General features: G+C 40.3%; 1 protein-coding gene across 1 annotated transcript in view; it reads right to left on the minus strand.

Moving 5' to 3' along the window:
• Positions 1-22,209, minus strand: part of ITGA2 (integrin subunit alpha 2) — a 73,531-nt gene extending 51,322 nt beyond the window's left edge. The window contains exon 1 of the mRNA XM_083356548.1: positions 22,083-22,209. Coding sequence (XP_083212674.1) covers positions 22,083-22,140 — 58 coding nt within the window. The 5' untranslated portion in view covers positions 22,141-22,209. The remainder of the gene's footprint in view (positions 1-22,082) is intronic.
• Between the last annotated feature and the right edge of the window lie 1,229 nt (positions 22,210-23,438).

A 23,438-nucleotide genomic window follows, 5' to 3' on the forward strand; every position in this document is an offset into this window, starting at 1 on the left:
CAACACAACATACATACACACTTTAAACCCAAGAATACATTAAGGCAGAAGCTTGTCCGTCCCAGGGACAAACATCAGGACACAAACTGAGCAATACATATATGCGGTGCAATGCAGTGAGACATGTGCAGATCTGTGCATTGGAGAAGCAAAACAACTACTTCACCAACACATGGCCCCACACAGGAGAGCAAACACATCAGAATAAGATTCAGCAGTCCATCTGCATCTGAAAGAAAAAGGTCATCTTTTGAAGACAAAAAACTCTATATTCTGGGCAGAGAGGACCACTAGCTTTTAAAGGGAAGTCAAAGAGGCCAACTATATTAAAACTGAACAGCCTCACTCAACAGAGGAAAAGGGATACAACACTAGCTATCTCCTGTCTGCCATACAGTCCAGCAGTACCAAGAAGGTTCCACACCCATCTCACTCTGATTCAGACGAACCTGAGGATACAGATAAACCCCCAAGTGGTCTCAATGACTCTCACTGCAAAAAATATAAATCCTTCCATTTCCTACCATTCAGCCAGAACTGAAGAAAGTGGATGAGAAGTAAAACAGTTTCAAGGAAAAAAACAAAAGAGTCCAGTTGCCAAAAAAGTCCAGTTGGGATAGCATTGTGTGGGACAGATTGAGCAAAGTGATGGAGACAGGCCCCAAATTACCCAGTGTGCTGTGCGGTTAACAAAAGTTTTGAACTCCAGTTCCAATCCAAGATTGCTGCTACTGTAGATGCATAAATTATAAGTCAGTTTCATCACTATATTATGAAAATAAACACATGAACAAGAATCCCTTCTATACTTCTTGAAGTTATTTAAAATTAGGATCTGGTGACAGCATATCCATCAAATAAAGGATAGGTGAAAATGATCTAAACTGCAATATGTAAAGTAATCCTTTTAAACCAATTGAAGCTTGAGGCCTGCTCTCTTTCTCACTCATATTGGCATAATTTTCTATAAGAAGTAATCCCCAAAATGTCTACTTTGTACAAGTCCCTTGTAAATTCTCAAATGTGCTTAATGGAAATGGCAATTAGAATACGTACATCATTTCTTTTGTCATTTATGGACAGGCTAGGATTCAGGGCTGGGTAAAACTTTGAAGACTGGTTCACTACCATATGATGAGGTTTTGAGTGGAGTGACCTTCAAAGCTATTTTTTTAATCAATATAGACCTTTTTCCCTAAACAGCAATTCCATGTTCATTCTATATCATTTCTGGGGCCTCCTTTGCCACTACTGAGAGAGCTGGAGTAGGCCCCAGAAGTGACCTAAAAGGTCTTGTCAAGGTCCTTTATTGTCAGTTGCTGCATCTTGATGCTGCAAAGAGACTTTTCTCTGAAGTCTGTCTGCTGTGCATGGGCCCAAAAGAATATTCCACTTTATACTTTTAAATTAAACTGCAGTATGCAGGAAAATTTATTCAAATATGCAATGAATTACATATGTCTGTCTGTGAATCTATAAGGGTTTCTCTTTGTTAACTGTGCATTTACATAGCACTGTTAGGAGAAATTTGTGAATTTCAAGGTAATTCAGAAATAAAAATAGAAATCCAAATAGAAATCCAATAGTAGAAATCTGTGTGAAAAAAATTCCATAGATTTATTTAACAAAGGGTTCTCCAGGGAACCAAAAAGTTCCCGACATTCTTCTTCAAAGTCCAGCAAGACGTCTAGGAAAACAATCACTCAAAAAATCGAGGTCATGACATGTCTGATCACAATTTGTATATATTTGTGAATGTCATTTTGGATAGGTAATGAGATGGCAGAGTTCTGTGTGGAAAAGAAAAATTATGATGTATCTCCTTGCAGCTTTTCAAACTTTTTCCAGATGGTACAATGCCTACTGCAGCCCAGTGTGGAAATGATTTTTTTTAAAGAAAACTCAATGGCTTATTTTGCAAACACTTAAACTTGACAGTTGTAATACTGTAGTGCAAGTGTCAAGTATTCTAATGTAAATAAACAAAAAAGCCCAAAATCTCTGTCAGTTTCTTTAGAACCTGTAATTAAGAACTTGAGCTTGAATATGGAAAATGAACATTTTTGGCAGGATGCCTTATTTTCTGGAGAGATCAAGTCTCCAGAGAGAAAATTATGTGACAATAATGTTCCCATTGAGAATATAAACCTACCGCAATAAAAAACCCCTATTATCTTAAAGTATACAACTTATAATGACCTTTGAATTTATTTCTTTGTTTTATGCTGTATGTTTCTATTCTCTTACTCATTTGGATAAACAGCAGAATAAAACTGAATCAATATTAATAAAGTAATAGGGACGAATAAGAAGTAACAGGAGAAGTAGGACATTTAAATTTGAGACAAGTTGCTATATAACATGATTTATTGAAAGAAAATGTTTTCTTAAGTTTTTGGGATGGTAGAAAAGTTGAGACTGAATGCTATAAAAATTAACTCTTTTTAAGATTTAAAAGCTCATGCGATTTATATATTTTTTTTATTGAAAAGTTTTAACATACAATTTTTCTTTAAAAATCCCCCCTCTCCCTCCCTTCTCCCTCCCCCCTACCTCTCCCCCCTCCCCCCCTCCCCCCCGACTTCCCAGAGCTAAATACAAGGTATATATAAAAAAAACAATCATAAACAACCATATACTAACAACTATAAACTCTAAAATCCATCACTCTCTAGCTTATATAGGATAAAACAAACCTTAGTAATATTAAATATATATAAAGAAACTAAAATAAAAAAAGAAAAAAAGAAAGAAGACTTATTCAAATGCTACATGAAACTTCTTAACCCTATACTTGTTCTGGATAAACTCAATCCATTTTCTCCATTCCATAATATAGCGTTCTTGCGAGTGATCTTTCAAATAGGCCGAAATCTTCGCCATCTCTGCCAGGTCGGAAACCTTTAAAGTCCACTCTTCTATGGTCGGCAGTTCCTCTTTCTTCCAATACTGACCTATCAAAAGTCTTGCTGCCGTAATTAAATTCAACATCAACTTGGTGTCCACAACTGTGGCATCTGTAATTATTCCCAACAAAAAAAATTGCGGACAAAACTTTATCCTCTGTTTAAAAATCTTCTGCATGTTCCACCAGACTTTTATCCAAAAAGCCTTAACCTTTTTACAAGTCCACCATATGTGAAAATATGTTGCGTCTTCATCACCGCACCTCCAACATTTAGGCTGATAATTCGGATACATACTTGCAAGCTTTTTAGGATCTAAATGCCATCTATAAAACATTTTGTAAAAATTCTCTCTTAGATTTTGAGCTTGTGTAAATTTTACGTTCCTCACCCAAATCTTTTCCCACGTGTCCATTGTGATGACTTCCTGGATGTTTTGGGCCCATTTTATCATACAATCCTTAACAAGTTCTGTTTCTGAATCAATCTCTATCAACGCAAGATATATCCGTTTAATATGTGCTGGTCCCTGATTTCTAATTTGCTTTATCAAATTTTCATCAGTCATTGTAAAACCATTTTTCTGATCTTCTTTCCACCTGGCCCGTAACTGAGTATATTGAAACCAATTTTGAACAACCTTCTCTTCTCGCAAGAGGCTATATGATTTCAAACACCAGACATTTCTTTCCAAGCTTAGGATCTCCTTGTACGTAGTCACATCATGTTTGAAACCAGCATGTATATTTTCTATTGCGTGTTTTGGAATTGCCCACAGTGGTATCTTGCAATCTAGCTTATGTCTATACTTCTTCCAAACTCTCAACAATGCCTGTCTTAAAATATGCACTCTAAACACATTGTCTACCTTCTTGTCATACAACAAATATGCATGCCAGCCAAACAACAAATCGTGGCCCTCAAGATTTAATAATCTCTCTTGTGTCAAATTAATCCAATCACTTATTCCTACTAATGCAGCAGCTTCATAATATAGTTTAAAATTGGGCATTTTAAGGCCACCTCTCTCACGAGTATCCTGCATAATCTTAAGTTTAACTCGTGGCTTTTTCCCTGCCCAAACAAATTTATTGATACCTCGCTGCCATTCCTCCAAATTAGAATCTTTCTTAAGAATCGGTATCATTTGAAATAAAAATAAAAATTTAGGCAGGACATTCATTTTCACTGCTGCAATCCGTCCCAACAAAGACAATTGCAATTTTTCCCAACTCTCCAATTCTTTTTGAATTTTCCCCCATAGTTTTTCATAATTATTTTTATATAACTTTGTATTAGAGGGCGACAAAAGCACCCCCAAATATTTAACCCTTTTAACAATCTCAAATCCAGTTAATCCTTCTAAGAGAGCCTTTTGCGAAACTGTCATATTTTTGGCCAGAATTTTGGTTTTCTGTATATTAACTTTAAATCCAGAAACCTTCCCATATTGTGTTATTATCTCCATCAGGTCCACAACAGAGTTCTCTGGCTGGGTCACTGTAACAACCAGATCATCTGCAAATGCTCTCAATCTATAATCCTGATCTCTAATTTGTATCCCCTTAATTTTTTCCGAATTCCGTATTTTAACCAATAATATCTCTAATGTTAACACAAATAACAAGGGTGATAACGGACACCCTTGCCTTGTGCCCTTCTCAATATTACATACTTCTGTCAGACTATTATTAACTATAATTCGGGCAGTTTGTTTTTGATATAATGCCCTAATTGGTTGTAGAAAATTTTCCCCAAAATCCATTTTATCTAAAACTTTCATCAAAAATTGCCAATTCAATTGATCAAAAGCTTTTTCAGCATCTAGAAAAATTAGCGCCGCAGGGATCTGGTTGTTCCTTTCCAAAAACTCTAACACATCAACTATATGCCTCACATTATTTTTCATTTGCCTACCACTAATAAACCCCGTTTGGTCCCCATGAATCACCTGTTGCAGAACCCTCATCAGTCTATTAGCCAAAACCTTAGCAAAGATCTTGTAATCTGTATTTAAAAGCGATATCGGTCTATAATTTTTAACTTGAGTAGCATCTTGGTCTTCCTTCAGAATCAAGGAAATAAAAGCTGTTCTCCAAGACGGTGGCACCTTTCCCCCCCTCTGGATTGTCTGGAACAGTTCCTTTAACGGTTTTATCATCTCTAATTGTAGGTTTTTGTAGTAAGCCGCAGTCAAACCATCCGTACCTGGTGCTTTATCCACCTTCAAATCCTTAATTGCTGTAAAAATTTCTTCTTCTGTAATCAACTGATTAATCCCCTCTTTTTGTACTTGCGTAAGAACCGGGATGCTAGCATTCTCCAAATATATATCAATGTCTTTTTCATTAATCTTCTCCTTAGCATATAATTTAGAATAAAAATCCACAAAAGCATTCTTGATAAGGTCCTGTTGAAACACAACCCTTCCTTTATGCTCTATTTTGTCTATATTAGAAGCCCTTTGTTTTTTCCTCAATCTATAAGCTAACCATCTACCTGGTTTGTTAGCGTTGCAAAAGGTATTATGCCTGGCAAACCGCAAATTGGTTGCCACTTGGTCAGCCATTAATTTATCAAATTGTCCTCTTAACAGTTTAGTAGCCTCCTTAGTCTTCACATCCTCTGAATTCAAAATCAAAGCCTTTTCTTTTTCCTTTATTTCATTCTCCAGTTCTTTCCTCCTAGCTTCCACAGCACGTCTATGTTTATTATTCATATATATCAACACCCCTCTCATGTAGGCCTTGCTAGCATCCCAAACCATATCCATAGAGGTGCCCTTATTCATATTAATTTCAAAAAAATCCTTCATCCGCTGTTTGCATTCTTCCACATTTCTCTGATTTCTAAACAAATTCTCATTTACGCACCACGAGCGCCTGTCTCTATTCTCCTTATCAATCTCTAACCAAACTGGACTATGATCTGAGATAGTTCTTGCACAAATCTTCACCTTTTTAGTCCTCAAAAAAAATCATTAGTCAACAAAATAAAATCAATCCTAGAAAAAGATTGATGTCTGTCAGAATAAAAAGTATAATCCTTTTCCTGCAGATGTCTCTCACGCCAAATATCTTGCAATTCCAAGTCATCCTTCATTTCAAAAAAAGATTTAGGCAGTCTAGCATGACTTGGGATGCGCTTAAAAGCTCCAGCCTTGTCCATCTGTACATCCAAAACACCATTCCAGTCCCCCATAAAAATAAAAGATTTATAATCCAACTGGGTAAGCTTTGTGTGAAGTAAACTAAAAAAATCTGCTTGTTGTTGATTAGGAGCATATAATCCAACTAAGAGCGTCTTTTTACCTTCTAGCAGCAGCTCTATCATAACGTATCTTCCATGCTTATCTGCCTCAATTAAGTCTGCTGTTAAGGCACTTTTAACATAAACAACCACTCCATTTTTCTTATTCATTGCAGAAGCAACAAATTGCGTACCCAACCTTGAGTTCGATAAATACTTTTGATCCACAACTCTAATATGCGTTTCTTGCAAACATATAACATCTATCTTAAATTGCTTTAAATATTGAAAAACTTTCTTCCTCTTCTGTGGTGAATTTAGTCCATTAACGTTCCAAGTTAAAAATTTAGTTGCCATGCATATCCTCCCAAAGCTCTTGGAGCACTGCTTTGATAGGGCTATCTTCTTTAGGCCGTGCTCCTCCCACTGCTTGGCTGTAAGTACGTTGTGGAAGTTCCGAAGACTTTTGCTGGTCTTGTTCTTTTATTTTTTTTTGATCGTTTTAAAGCAGCACGTGTTACCCTTTGCTCTCTAGGATCATCCAAAGAAGTTATAGCTTGATCTCCTCCAGCACCATTTTCCTCTACTTCAACCTCTTGATGTTCTCCTTCTCCAGATCCCTTTGCAGCTTCCAGAAGTGTTAATGGGGTTGCTTTTAAAACATTATTGTAGAAATCACGCGCTTGCTTCACAGTAATCAGCCGGTACCTTTTACCTTCATGCATCACCATCAGCCCATCTGGAATCTCCCATCTGAACCTTATATCCCGTTGCTTGAGCTCTTGCACAAGAAATGTAAAATCCTTCCTTCTCCTTAAAATCTTTGGAGGAATTTCTTTTAGAACCAAGACTTCTTGATCAGCAATCACAACTTTAGCATCATAGGCAGCTTGTATAACTTCATCTCTAATTTCCCTTTTTGCAAAGTAAACCACCACATCTCTAGGCAACTTTCTCTGTCTAGCAATCCATGAATTCACACGGAACACTTTATCCATACCTGCTCTTATTTCAGATGCTGGCTGATTCAATACCACTTCGAGAGCCTCAGAGACCAGCTGCTTTAAATCTTCCTTAATATTCTCTTTTAAGCCTCTGATTCTAACAGCAAACTGCATCTGGTAATATTGAGCAAGGCTTAATTCTCTTTCCATTTTGTCTCTTAAATCTTCATTCTCCAGTACTTTTGCTTCTAATATGGCATTCTTTTGAGTCAAATCATCCACTTTTTCATCCAGATCTTCCACACATTCCGCCACTTTATGCACTGAAGACAAAATGTCTACCTTCATCACGCTGAACTTCTGTTCCATCCTCTCTTCCATTCTCTCCTCCAATTTCTCCAATTTCTCCTCCATCTGTGCAAATTTATCACCCATTGATTCCAAAATTACCTGGGCATGTTTTTCAAGAGCATCTCGTAAGTCCTTCGGTGTCAATACATCAGGAGGATGCAACGCCTGCAAAGATGATTGTTGCACCGGAGAAGTTCCACCACTCCGAAGAGTTTTAGGGGGAGGTTTAGCCGCCATCTTTTACTTTCAATTGTGACGCACTTTCACTTTAAGTTTAAAAAGTCCATCAAGCTCGAGAGTAAAATAAAATAATCCTCTTCACCTTTTCCTCTTGTACCGCTCTGCCTGCTCTTATTACTCCATAGTCCTTCCTTCAGGCAGGGGTGGTTGCAGACGCCTGGCTCTGCTCCAAGAAATCCGGAGCAGAGATGCTGGCCAGCTGGGAGCGACCCAGGCTTCGGGGGAGTTCAATCCTTCAGCCGCCCAAGCACCAAGCTCAGGCGGCCCCGGAGAACTCGACCCCTACCTGGGGCCTCACCCCCTCCTCTTCTCCCGAGGAGGGGGCTTCAAATTCACCCGAACAGCTGATCGGCGCTGTTTCGGGCGAAAATCACTCAGCTGAGCCGCGGGCAGCCCGGGAAGGCTGTCTCCGGCGCCGCGCAGCCACCGGAAGTCCCTCATGCGATTTATATTGTTTCCATAGCTACTACATGAATACAACACTGAAATCTCACACAAACAACTCTTTATTCAGGTGGAAGTCACAGAGTCTTCAATTCGTGTCTTCTAAATTGAAGGTTATATTTTTGATCTGTGATTAAGGTCCCTTTGAAGACCAAACAAATGCTGGTGATTGGACAGGAATTAAAATTTCACTCAGACAATGCATTAGGCCTAAATACTCAAAGATATGTCCATATTTTGAGTTGAGAGTGCACGTACTATATTTTAAACATGTACCATCCATGAAATATAGAATCTCTATTTTTTATGAAGGAAACGGACAAATAAGAACAAATCGTATTCAGATGCATCCATCATATGGGGATCATGGGGAGGCTGGACCCGTGCCCCTCCTGGCTGGTTTATGCAGCGCGGGAGGGGACACGAGGCTGGCTCCAGGCAGTAATAACTGCTTCTTTGAGAGAGGGTAGCTTCCCCTCTGCTTTGAAGGAGGCGGTGGTGAGGCCCCTCCTCAAGAAGCCTGCCCTGGACCCAGCTATTTTGAATAACTATCGTCCGGTCTCCAACCTTGGCTTTTTAGCGAAGGTTGTTGAGAGTGTGGTGGCTCATCAGCTTCCTCTGTTCCTGGAGGAAGTGGATTATCTGGACCCCTACCAATTGGGCTTTAGGCCTGGGTACAGCACGGACACGGCATTGGTCGCACTGGTGAACGATCTCTGGCGGGCTCGGGACAGGGGTTGCTCCTCTGTCCTAGTCCTATTAGACCTCTCAGCGGCTTTTGATACCATCGACCATGGTATCTTACTGTGGCGCCTCAGGGGGTTGGGAGTGGGTGGCACTGTCTTACAGTGGTTCTCCTCCTACCTTCTGGGTCGTTCGCAGTCGGTGTTGACAGGGGGACAGAGGTCGGCCTTGAAGCCTCTCATTTGTGGAGTCCCTCAGGGGTAGGTCCTCTCGCCTCTCCTGTTCAACATCTATATGAAGCCGCTGGGCGAGATCATTCGTGGTTTTGGGGTGGAATATCATCAGTACGCTAATGATACCCAGCTTTTTATTCCCACCCCAAATCAACTCAGTGATGCCCTCTCCGTGATGTCCCGTTGCCTGGAGGCGGTGAGGGTCTAGATGGGGAGGAACAGGCTTCGTCTAAATCCCGACAAGACCGAGTGGCTGTGCGTATCGGCATCTCGGGTTGTCCATTTTATTCCATCTTTATCTATAGGGGGTGAGGTGTTACCCCCTGTAGATAGGGCTCGCAACTTGGCTGTCCTCCTTGATTCACAGCTCAATTTTGAAGATCATATAGGAGCTGTGACTAGGGGGGCTTTTGCCCAGGTTCGCCTGGTACGCCAGTTGCGGCCCTATTTGGACCGGGACGCCCTACGCACAGTCACTCATGCGCTCGTGACCTCTCGGATAGACTACTGCAACGCTCTCTACATGGGGCTGCCCTTGAATACCACTCGGAGGCTCCAGCTGGTGCAGAATGCAGCCGCGCGAGTTGTGATGGGGGTCTCCCGATACTCCCATGTAACACTTCTGCTCCGCAAGCTGCATTGTCTTCCAGTTGTCTTCCGAGTGAGATTCAAGGTGCTGGTGATGACCTATAAAGCCCTAAATGGCATGGGTCCGGGTTATTTACGGGAGCACCTCTTGCCGGCGTTAACCTCCCATCGCCCTGTGCGCTCCCACAGAGAGGGCCTCCTCAGGGTGCCATCGGTCAGGGAATGTTGACTGGTGGCTCCCAGGGGGACAGCATTCTCTGTGGGCGCGCCTGCCCTCTGGAATCAGCTTCCAGTTGAGCTCCGGATGGCTCCCGACCTTCGCTCATTTTGCCGCAACCTGAAGACTTAGTTGTTTGAACAGGCTGGCCTGGACTGAGGGATTGGATTTTAGAGTTTAAATTTTAAAAAAAAATAAATTTTAGAATGTATTTATTACTTAGGGCCATTGATTTAATCTTATTTTAATTTTTATACCTTGTGTGTTGTTAGCGTTTTAATTGCCCTGTACACCGCCCTGAGTCCTTGGAGAGGGGCGGTATATAAATCTAATAAAATAAATAAATAAAATAAAAATATGCACAAAGGAGGCAATGTTCAAAAATGGCAGAGCCTGTATTATGATGCCACAATGTTGTTTTTATCATTTTGACAAAATGTCTCCAATTCTGTGAATGTCTCAGGAAAATACTAGCAGAATATCACATATAGAAGAGTTGTAGAAGTAGAAGGTGGACTTCTTTCTTCTAACTATTTGGGAGCAGGCTGAAGAGAAAAAGCATCTATAGCAGACATGTCAAACTCTCGACATCACGTGACATCATGCAACGTATCGGGACGGTTTTGCCATTGCCAGCAATGGGGTGGGCACAGCTTCCAGATGACACCTTGATCTATAGAAATACTTAGTAAGACAAGATAGGAAAGACTTCATTTTCCATCTTCCATATGACCAAGATGAATACCTACCTCTCTTGAGAAATCTATAATGCCAGGAAAGGTGGAAAGAAAGAGAAAAAGATGAACAATAGCAAAGTTGATGCATTCAATTACATTAGTGTTGGATGCATCACTGGAAGACCAGAAAATTCAGGACAGCGATGTTAAATGAAGTCTGTCTATCTTGTCACTAGGAGCCATCATCAGCTTGATGAAACATAATTCAATCAAAACTGTAAACATTTTTACCATCAAACAAGATTACCTATTACTTTTGATCGGCTCTAAAATCAGCTTATTACAAACCAGCAAGTACCTAAGCAATCATGCTTTTATCAATTTATTTAAAACATTTACATAGCCATCCCTCTTATAATCAACTTCGGACACGTCTCTTGAACATAGTCAGTGAGGGGAGACATTCAATAGGACTTGCAAGATTCTGTTACTGTAACCTTATAATAAAAGTAGTGTTAGCATTCATAATTTTGATTTCCTGGTCTGGATTACCTCGAATAGCTGACACTTAATGGTGATTTTTGAAAAGTCTTTCTGTATTTTCTGCTTTTAATCCAATGATCAATATCAAGTCCTTTATAGAAATACAGAGCAGGGCTAGGAAGCCTGTAGCCCTGTAGATGTTGAACCACCAGTCCTCCACATTCTGCACCACTGGTCATGATGATTGAGAACTGCAATTCAATCATGCTTCAAAGGCCACAAGTTTCCATCTCTAACACAGAAATAAATCTTAATAAAACAGAAATGAATATTCTGGGAAAGTTGTATTTATTGCTAAATAGATAAATACATACATACATACATATATGCATGCATTCATACATACATACATAAATACATAAATAAAAACAAGCTTTCTCCCCAAGTGTTTTTTATAGATAAAAGGAAAACAAAAGTTCCTCCGGGGCTTGTTCTTTGGTATAATCTCTTCCCTTTGTTTTTGACATAGGAAATGTAAGTAAACCTGCTTCATCTCTGCACAGGGTTGATATAACATGGGGTGGGGTTTTTTGCATTTGTATTTCAGGAGACAGGGATTATTAACAACAACATCCCATATATGTTTACCCCAGAAGTAAACTCTATTCAACAATAACTATGCACAGAACAAAGGATAAAAGAGATTGAGAACTGGGGGGAAATAGGAGCTTTTCATGTTTTTCTGCCACAAAGAAGAGGGAGTCAAGCTATTCTCCAAAGCACCTGAAAGCAGGACAAGAAGCAATGGATGGAAACTAGTCAAGGAGAGAAGCAACCTAGAACTAAGGAGAAACTTCCTGACAGTTAGAACAATTAACCAGTGGAACAACCTGCCTCCAGAGGTGGTGAATGCTCCAACACTGGAGGTTTTTAAGAAGAGACTGGCCAGCCACTTGTCTGAAATGGTATAAGGTTTCCTGCCTGAGCAGGGGGGTTGGACTAGATGACCTCCAAGGTCCCTTCCAACAACTTCTTCTTCTTCTTCTTCTTCTTCTTCTTCTTCTTCTTCTTCTTCTTCTTCTTCTTCTTCTTCTTCTTCTTATTATTATTATTATTATTATTATTATTATTATTATTATTGTCAAGGTTCTAGTCCACCCTCAGCCATGGAAGCTCACTTTGGGTCAGCTACTTTTTCTCAGCTGAACAACCACAGGGATGTTGTTGTGGAGGGCAAAAGTACTGTGCGTGCAACCCTGAGCTCCTGAAGGAAAGCAGGATAGAAATCTAATGAATAAAAGAGCCAAAGGACATAGAAATCTTTAATGGACTAATAATAATAATAATATACTAATAATAATATAAAGTTGGAAGGGACCTTGGAGGTCATCTAGTCCAACCCCCTGCTCAGGCAGGAAACCCTATACCATTTCAGGCAAATGGCTGTCCAGTCTCTTCTTAAAAACCTCCAGTGTTGGAGCATTCACCACCTCTGGAGGCAGGTTGTTCCACTGGTTAATTGTTCTAACTGTCAGGAAGTTTCTCCTTAGTTCTAGGTTGCTTCTCTCCTTGACTAGTTTCCATCCATTGCTTCTTGTCCTGCTTTCAGGTGCTTTGGAGAATAGCTTGGCTCCCTCTTCTTTGTGGCAGCCCCTGAGATATTGGAACACTGCTATCATGTCACCCCTCACCCTTCTCTTCATTAAACTACACATACCCAATTCCAGCAACCGTTCCCTATTTTGCTAAAGATTCCTTTATTATTAATTTGCAATGATGGGGAAGGGAAGAGTTTTTTTTTAACATTTGCTGGTGTCACCCAATACAGGAAGCATCTATTTATAAGTCTGCTTCTATTGCTCTCCACATCCCTATTTGTATCTGCAACAGTAAAAAGAATCAAGCGAATTGATCAACGAAGAATAATCCTTATTCCATTCTTTCCACAAATATATTATTTTTCTTTCAAATTGGATTTCTTCTTCCTAATTTGACCTGATTGCTATAATAATTAAGAAGTTTATTTCCCAAAATGTCACAGGTGATCAGACAACATTCTGGGGCCATGAAATTAAAATTCCACTAAATACTACCATGGGAATCAGTGGGTACTAAAATTGGGTACTAAAAATGAATGTTTTTTTAAATGTGCACTTTCTGATAGTGCTTGCCAAACCCAAGAGTATTTTGAACTTTATCTGTATTTATTCAGTTCACAAAGAAGGCTACTACACTGGTAATTCAGGAAGAGAGCTGAAACAAGGGTTCTTGCTGCATTTTTAGAAAGAAAACTTTGTGAATGGTGCAGAACACTGTCCTAAAGTAAGCAAAAATTAAGCCAAAGCTTCAATCCTAATTATGATTTCTAGGAAGTGTGACCCTTAGGTCACATTTCCTCAGGGTACAGGCTGTTGGGACTGCATAATGGCAGAGGATGGGATCGTAGCCAAAATGGTAGTATGCAGAACTGTACAATTTCCTCTCTGTGTTGGTCCTACTATTTCCTCTCTATTTTCCATTCTATGCCTGCCTCTCTGTGCCCCTTCTACAGAACAATTAGACTCGGGGTTGATTTAAATTAAACCTAAAACTACTTGCAACCTCCTTTTACCCTGGACCAATGAGTATAACATGCATTATTTATTCATATTATCAGTCTGAATCCATCTACTGCAGGATGAAGACCTATTCACTGTAATCTACCAAACCCAAAGTAGGTAGTAGACAGATGTTTTTCAATTTCCCCACATAGGAATCAGGCTAGAAAGCCGGAGACCATGAGTTCAAGTCCCATGAAAACCTGCTGGGTGACTTTGGGCCAGTCATTCTCTCTCAGCCCAACTCACCTCACAGGCTTGTTCTTGTGGGGAAAGTAGGATAAAAGTGTGTTGGATATGTTTGCTATCTTAAATGTGGGGTATAAATAAGGAAACAAATGAATAGGCCAAACAAGAGTGATTTACTCAAAGTCAACTGGTTTGCTGGTCTCCCTACTCCCAATTCAACAACTTAGCTGCTATACCACACTGGATCTCATCTCTCTCTCTCTCTCTCTCTCTCTCTCTCTCTCTCTCTCTCTCTCTCTCTCTCTCTCTCCCTCCCTCCCTCCCTCCCTCCCTCCCCCTCTGAGCAGAATCACAGGTATCTCTTCAGATTGCCTATGAAAGACTGCAAAACACTAAAGAAGGTCATTATCTGCCTTTGCATTCATTTTTTCCAACAGTGGATGTTGCTTTGATCAACTCTGATGCAGAAACCATGATTTCTTCAATAGTATTATTATGATTAATATTTCCCCACAAGGAAAAGACCCAATTTAAACATATTAAAAAGTAAAGTTAAAGGTTCCCCCGCACATGCGTGCTAGTCATTTCCAACTCTAGGAGCCGGTGCTCATCTCCGTTTCAAAGTCTAAGAGCCAGCGCTTATCCGAGGACATCTCCGTGGTCATGTGGCCGGCATGACTAGACACCAAAGGCGCACAGAACACTGTTACCTTCCCACTGTAGTGGTCCCTATTTATCTACTTGCATTTTTTATGTGCTTTTGAACTGCTAGGTTGGCAGAAGCTGGGATGAGTAACAGGCACTCACTCTGTTACGCGGCACTCGGGATTCAACCCGCCAAACTGCCGACCTTCTGATCGACAAGCTCAGCATCCTAACCCACTGAGCCACCATGTCCAATTTAAACATATTACTAAAACTTAATTGGTATGGATATAAAGAATAAAATAAGCTTATTAAAAGATCCACTAATAGCATTGTTTAAGAATTACTGGAACTTTCAGACTTCTGCTTTGGTTATAAAAAATCCCAGACTATTCTGATTGGCATGCAGTTTGTGTCTCATATGCCTTTCAATATTGTAACCATGGAAATAGTGGCAAGTCTGCACAATGCTGCCCAAAAAACACCTGGAATGAGTAAATGAAAATAACTGCCCTTTATGAGGAATGCCCCAGTCTTTTAGCATACTTCATGGCTTAGCCAAGTCTTTCTGAAAAAGGATGTAGACTCACAAACATATCCATTGACTTCACTGTCTTTAATCTGAATTATATTCACAGTGTTCCTAAACATTTTGTTAATCTAGCAGAAGCTGGAGTTCTGTTTGAATTATTTTAGGGCTGTGTGGTAAATATACATTATAATAATAGCTGTTCTTCTTTTCCTTTCTACACTATTTCATTACCTCTGTAAAATAAGTCTCCTTTATAAATACAACTTCTAATAATAATTGTACCATTTTCATCATAATCCAATACACATTGGGATCTCAAAGGAAGTAATTCAACTTCAGATCCCCTTGCCCAATCACCAGAGAACCTATCAAGCATAAAGATGGGCCTTCATGGGAAGACAAAAACAAAGCAAAAAACCCCACCCAGCTTGTGATCCTTGCAGTACCCTAACCCAGAGGGTGGCAAGAGAAAATCAGGAAGAGTTTAGTAGCATCTTTTTTAACATGTTTTATTAAAAAGCATGAGTGAGCTCACTTCTTCAAATACTTGGAGTAATTAAACTAGTGGATTGGAAGACAAATAGAAAGTGGGGAGAGAAAGGGTCCTTATGCAGATGCAACTTAAATATGAAACAGATGACAAGTATTTCATTAATCAGCAATTATGTCCTAAAAACCTGTTACATTTGTTAATGGTTTTTGAAATAGCCCAAAACTTGATGTATGTGACTTTAGCTGACTTTTTTTGGATAATGCTGGCAAAGGTTTGTTATTCTAATACAGTTCATTAACAACTTCTACAATTGAATTTCTTGGGAGGTAAAATACTCTGACATTGAGTATTGTTTTGAGCCCTGATGTCAAATTTATGAGAAATACGAGCTCTCTAGGTGATAACACATTTATTTTCCTCCCAATTAATAGGTGAGGGAAAGCTTCCAAACAAAAGGGAAGAACAAGACAAGAAAGTTTCTTGAATGAGAAGTTCTATTGGTCTTCAAATCTTTCTACAGTGGCTGGTTGGGTTATTTGCTAGTTGCATGTTGGATATCTTCGGACTCTGAGAGCTAAAAATACTGTTGGTACAGTCTTTATACACTATTTGTTTCTCATGAACAGATTTAAATGTTCCTTTTTATCTACTCTTAGTCAATGCAAGGTCTCTGCGAGTATGTTATGGATGGCAGGAGTCAGTTAAGAGACAAACAGTCTTAGTATTTTCAAAGCTGATAGAAGCAACCATTTCTTTTATCCTTGAAGACAGTGTATATCTAACATCAACAACAATTAATACAAGGTCTGCCTTCAATCTATCATCTTCAAACTGATTTTAAACTGCAGAGTTCATTGCAACTGGCCTAATTTTGGGATTTGTTTTCCTTTTTCCTCATTTCCATAGTATTATACTATAAGGTAAAGGTAAAGGTTCCCCCGCACATGTGTGCTAGTCGTTTCCAACTCTAGGGGCCGGTGCTCCTCTCCGTTTCAAAGCTGAAGAGCCAGCGCTTCTCCGAGGACGTCTCCGTGGTCATGTGGCCAGCATGACTAGACACCAAAGGCGCACGGAACGCTGTTACCTTCCCACCGTAGTGGTCCCTATTTTTCTACTTGCATTTTTACGTGCTTTCGAACTGCTAGGTTGGCAGAAGCTGGGACGAGTAACAGGCGCTCACTCTGTTACGTGGCACTCGGGATTCAACCCGCCAAACTGCCAATCTTCTGATCAACAAGCTCAGCGTCCTAACCCACTGAGCCACCGAGAAGATACAAAAAATGGTTCCCTAACTCATTCTTAACTATGACGACATAAAGCAGAGGTCCCCAACCTTTTGGACACCAGGGACTGGTTTCGTAGACAGAGGTTCTTCCATGGACCAGAAAGTGCATGGTTTTGTGGCTCCCTGTATCCTGCAGATGGAGTTTGCTTGTTTGTGTGTACCGGTTGCTGGAATGCCGTGGACTGGTACTGGTTCACGGACCAGGGCTTGGGGACCCCTGGCATAAAGAACTAAACTGAGTCATGAAAACTTTAGCAGGTTTTACATGTCATGCAAATGTTTCTAATGTCTGATGCTTTTAAATTTCAAGAAGTAGGAATTAGGAAGTGGGAGACCCCTTGAAATAACATGCATTTAAAAGTAGTTAATGCCTCTGCATTTAGCTATTAGGGCCATTAATTTGACTAACTTTTCCTATTCAACTTTTAGAAAGTTGAAATTTAACATAATCAGTAATTTAAGTCATTAATAGTCATTTACAATTTATCAGAAGACCCGCTCTATAGATGATGCACTTGTGTGCTTAATTTGTTTGGCGCACCTGGACGAGAAAAATACTCAAGTGCAAATGCTGTTTGTTGATTTTAGTTCAGTGTTCAATGTAATCATTCCTCAGCAATTGGTGAACAAACTGGGCCTATTAAGTTTTAATACTTCCTAACATAACTGGATACTTGATTTCCTTATTGATAGGTCCCAGTTTGTGCGACTTGGAAGAAAACTTTCCGGTTCACCTTTTTGAGTACGGGTTCCCCATAGGGCTGTGTTTTGAGTCTGTTACTGTTCACCTTGATGACCCATGACTTTTGTGCTGAATCTGCTACGAATCATATTGTGAAGTATGCAGATGACAAGGCTGTGGTGGGTCTTATCCAGGATGATAATGAAGATTCTTATAGAGAGGAGGTGAAGGTTTTGGTGGACTGGTGCAGTAAAAGTAAGTTTGTTTTGAATGATAATGAAACAAGGGGGAATCATTGTGGATTTTAGAAAGAGGCAGCATAATCATACTCTACCTTGTATCAAGGCTGCAGCTGTGGAGGTCAATAGCATTAAGTACCTGGCGATGCAGATAACTGACAATCTGACTTGGTCTCTTTGTATGTTACCTTTAGCGTAGTGTGCAAACCAGCATTTGCACACATTTGTTGCATCAAATGAGGAGAGCACATCTTTCTCCTTCAGTCCTGGCCACTTTTTATAGAGGCACGATTGAAGCATTTTAACAAACTCACTTCCTGTTATTCAGAATACTGATTATAAGCACGATGTGCTTAAAGCTTGAACTATTGTTAGAAACCCCACACACCCACTTCACAGTCTGTTTCTGTTGCTGCCCTCTGGGAGTGGGTTTCAAAGTATTTATAGCAGAACTACTAGAATCTGTAACAGCTTTGTTCCTTATGCCATCTGTTTTGTAAATTCACAGGATTCTTCTTCTTTTTTTGCCATGTATATGTCTACATTTGAACCAGACTGTGATGTTTCTGTGTCATATATGTGTGTATATGTGAGAATATGCATAATGGTATTTTTTTGAGAGCTGAATGCAGCGAAATCTCATTTTGATATATGCTGATTAGTGAACATTTAAAGTAACTCTTCTGTTCTGTTCTGTTCTGTCCTGTTCTGTTCTGGCATTCTCCTCCCCAGAAACTAGTGCATCTTTTTTGACGCCACTGAAAATTCAATAGACAGATTTGCTCTTAAAATGATTTAATAGTCTTGTTTTTCCCCGCATCATTTTTATATGTTTAATACGTTGGCATTATTTCAGAGAGAAGAGAATTTATGCAGTCCCACCCATTCTTCTGGGTTAGCCTACACATGCTTTGATATAATTGCTGACTCACACCAGGTGCAGGTGGGGCAAATGGAGGAAAATAAATTGTGTACTCCTTTTTTTGCTATTGGAACAGGAGAAAACTCCTAGCAGGGCCTGCAACTAATGGATAAAACTTTAAACTACATCCCTCAAGGTAAATTACAGCAGCATCTCTTTTGCAGCCCTGAGACCATTCAGAATAATTGCAAATAAATCTTTAGTCCACTGTGCTTAGCTTTTGAAGGAGAGTCTAAGTAGCAAAATTCGTTTCTTAAATCTTGCAAAGAGCTAAAGTAGGATTTTCATCCTTTAAGAAATCCAACCATTTCAATACTAGGCATTTTTTTCCTGTTTGGTGTTTAAGAGACAAAAATGGATGCCTTTAACACTTTGCAAGATCCCCACCCCCACCTCTAAATTTCAGCAATAGACTGACAATGTACTACTGGTCCTATGGACCAAAATAGTGGCACCTCCCTATCCCCCAAACTATAGTAAGTGTAGCAAACCATAACATGATTAAACTGAATATTGTGTGAATGATCCACTTATAGATATCCCACAAACCGTGGTATAAGCAAATATAGCTTAACATTAAGGCTAAGCCATTCTTTAAGCATTTCTCCCTATTCAACTTTTGGAAAGTTTAAACTCAGCATAATCAGTAATTTAAGTCATTAAATCATGAGTACAAGCTTTTCTTTTGCTGTAGCTCTCACCAATGAGGCACTCAGTTTCACGTTCCAATAGAACCCAGTGCCTTTGTTTAAGCCCCAGTCACTTTCACCAGCAGAATAAAGGACAGATTAAATAAAAATGCAGAGAGAATGTTCCATGCTCTGAAAATTCGTTCTTTCAGAAAAGAGCACAAAATACAGGCCATTCTGCATGCACCATTCTTGCAAAAAGTTAATGTCTCTGTATCTGGTTTGGTCCCTCAAGCGCTGTTACATTCTTAAATGTCTCCCTTAGTTAGGAACAAGTTGGAACTTCTCACAGGTAAATGTTTTTGTATGCCATCCAGCTTAATAACAAGCTCGGATGAAGTAGCAGTCTGATTTTTTTACACTCTGGAATGTTAAGGTGAAAATATTATGACAAAAAAATAGCTCTAAGGAGTCTTAACTCATCCAAGTATTCAACCGAGTTCATATATCCACAGTTCACATTCACTTAATCTAAACAAGAAAGTGTACTTTATCTCTTCTGGCTCCTGTTAATAAAAGGGCACCATCAATGTCTCCAAAATCATGTAACCAGCTCTGGTGAAGAAAAGATGCTCTAGTGCACAGGTCTGCAACCCGCGGCTGCGGAGCCACATGCGGCTCTTTCAGCCGTCTCCTGCGGCTCCCAGTCCTCTGCCATGTGCAGTCCAAAAAAAATAAAAATAAAGTGGGACTAAAAAAGTTCAACCAATCAATTCAAATATGCAGGGTAAGTGCATATCTCGCCTTGGCTCCACTCTTCAGTCAAACCCTGTTCTGCACATGCGCACATGTACGCACATGCGCACACATTTTTTTGCGGCTCCCAGTTTTTCCTTTTGTGAGGGAACCGGTTCCGAGTGGCTCTTTCACTGTTTCAGGTTGCTGACCCCTACTCTAATGAGTCTAGTCCATAGATTTTGGCATGAATTTAATGAATAAACTGTAAATATAAATTAGACTAAACAGAATGATGCCTGCAATCTGGAAATGAGTCAACCACACCCTGAAGTCTTCAGATAACATCTCATCTAAGTTCTGAACTGCAGTCCTCTATTTAGGTATGACTCTGACTAAATTCAGCAGAGTTACAATCCTTTATCTATTTATTTGGAAGCTAATGGCACTGAAGAAGCTTCTTGGATGAGAAGCAAAACGTCTTCAAAGAAAAACAAGAAAGTCCAGTTGCCTCTTGAAAAAGCACCTTTGGGACAACCATGACCTGGATGACCGAGAATCTCCATAGACATTTAGTGCCACTGAATTCAAACAATCTTACTTCTCAAAATCACACTGTGTCTGAGTTCATCCAACACAATAAGCCATAATGTGGTTTATTATGTTACATGAACTCGGCATTGCATTGGTAAAAAAAATGGCTAAAATCAACCATGATATGTGAAATAACTCATATAAATCGGTGATATCAGGAGGATACCAGGGGTATAAGAATTACTGAAATAAAGTATCCTAAGTCTGGTTTATACAGGCACAATTTGGAGTAATGGCACCAAGCGAGAAACTGGGAGGCAATGAGTTCTAGTCCTGCCATAGGCACAGAGTCAGTGGAATGACCTCAAGCCAATCACTCTGTTTCAGTCCCAGAAAAATGGCAATGGCAAATCCCTTCTGAATTCTTGACAAGAAAACTGCAAGGACTAGTACAGCCAGTGTCCAGAAATGAACACTGACTTGAAACCACATATCAAAAAGGTTTATAGCTAAAGTGATCTGAAAAGAGAAATATCAGTCTTAAAGTTATATTTATTCACATATATAGCTTCCTAAATGCTTAAGGAGACCTGCAGGGCTTCAAGTTTATTTATTTATTTTATCATATTTAAGACTGCCCACCCCAGGGACAATAATAATAATAATAATAATAATAATAAGAAGAAGAAGAAGAAGAAGAATAAGAATAAGAATAAGAATAAGAATAAGAATAATAAGAAGAAGAATGAGGAGGAGGAGGAGGAGGAGGAGGAGGAGAAGGAGAAGAAGAAGGAGAAGGAGAAGAAGAAGAAGAAGAAGAAGAAGTTGGAAGGGACCTTAGAGGTCATCTAGTCCAACCCCCTGCTCAGGCAGGAAACCCTATACCATTACAGACAAGTGGCATAAAAAGCATAAAAACAGCATATAAATTGTACAAGTTATCTTCACAACAACCCTGTGGAGTAAACTTAAGATCTCTGTGATCAACCTGCGCTCAGCCACTAAGTTTCACTCGTTTTCCGCAGCTTGAGTGCCTTACTGTAATCCAATACAGGACCAGGTAATCGAGAGGTTCCCTTTCTGTGTGACTGCTCATCCCGTTGCTTTTATGGGACAAACAGTACAGAGAACGTTTCTCCCAACAGCAGTTTTTGGAAATGCGGCCAATAACAAGCAAAAATAAAGAGAGTCACCCAGCCTGGAGGTTCATCAAAACCTCCCTTCCATTGACCTCAACGCGGGACCTACACACTGCCTTCAGAAAGTACAGTACAGGTACACTGGTGTTCAACCACGCTCATAGCTCCCGGGAAGCCACGCAGGATCGCCAAGCTTCCATCGGGCTAGACGGCACCTGTTCCACCCTGCTCGAAGGCGAGAGGGGAACGTATTACAATTAAAAGCGTATTCGGAAAGGCCTCTTCTCCGGGTTGGGGGAACTTTTCCGAAGAAGGGCGTCCCTCGAGTATGCGTGCTACTGGATGGAGAAGACTCCAATTCTGGAGTCGCTCAGAGCTGAAACAACACATACACACACACACACACTACACACCGTCGCCCGAATGAAAGAACGCCACAACTTACTTAAGCCGAGGAGGCTGAGGAGAGCCAGGCAGCCCAGAACTCGCCTTGGATCACCCATTGTTTCCAGAAGGAGCGGAGACTGCAGCAGCGCCGGCGGGCACAGAGTAACAGCGCTAAGTACCGGAGCAGCCCCGCCCACCTGGCGCGCTCTGCAGCGCCCCGAGGGTCCCTTCTGAACCGGCGAGCTGCTCCGGCCCTCCCCGCTCACCACGTTTTTAAGCCCCTCCTCTTACTCCCTCGCCCACCACAAATACAAACTCTTCCGCCCCGGTGTTTGAAGCCGTACGCGCAGCAAAACGAGCTTTCTGGCCTCGTGCCCGCTTCCTGCTAGTCGGGGAGGGCCAAAGTTAAGACGAGAGAAGTAAAGAAGATGCGGGAACGAGCATAACCTCGACAGAATTGTGTGAAAGGAGTTCAGAGAGATGTTCAGTCTCTTCCAGGGCTTTTTTTTTTCCTCATAAAACGCTCAGAACGGAGTTCCGGCACCTTTTTTGGGATGGAACCTTGTAGGGTAGGCAAGGCGGGTTGTATGACGTGTGAGTTCCGGCACCTTTTTCTTTTACAAAAAAAGCACTGGTCTCTTCTCATCCTTCGTGGCTCCATCAGGGCTCGTTTAGGAGGGGAGGGATGTGATGTATAGATTGTGCGGAAAAACCCACTGCGAAGGGGGAGAGAAAGCTTTGGTGATTTTTGTTGGTGTGGGTGCACTACAGTATGTGCTCTTTTTTTGTGGTCTTAGGCACTGGCACCTAAAGCAAGCTATATGTTGTGTACAATATTTTAGTGTTTTAATTCGTAGGAGTAACCATTCATCCTGACAGAATGACTCAAAGATGTATGAGCATGTATGAAGGCACTGATTGATCTTTTCTGGATTGGAAAAGCAAGCCACTGTTGATTCCCCTTAGTACTGGGATAGAAGACCACCATGAAATCCTTCCTAGAGTGGGAAGTCAAAAACACCCTGAAAAACAGCCAGTATCAAATCATTTCTGAGCTGTGGTCAAAACAATAGTGTGGATGTGTCCTACTGACAATTGAGCTAAAAATTGTTATTTCCCCTCCCTCCCCCCAAAAAAAGAGACAATTTCTGGATGTTTGGCATCTATACTATATAACAAATGTTTTTTTTTCCTCAGCTGGTGACAACCTAACTGATGTTATCTGACTCAAAAACTAAGCCAGGCTAGATTTTTTTTTTTTAGTATTTGAGATCACTAGAAGAATCCAAAGGCTACAGCCTAGACTGAGAAGTGGGAACAAAAAGTAGAGACTTTATATTTCAGTAGAGTTTGGGGTGCATTTCTCTTACAGTATTTGGAACACAAGGGTAGTAGTTTCTTCTTAACTACAGCA

The sequence above is a fragment of the Vipera ursinii genome, assembly GCF_947247035.1.
Source record: "Vipera ursinii genome assembly, chromosome: 2".
Taxonomy (NCBI): Eukaryota; Metazoa; Chordata; class Lepidosauria; order Squamata; family Viperidae; genus Vipera; species Vipera ursinii.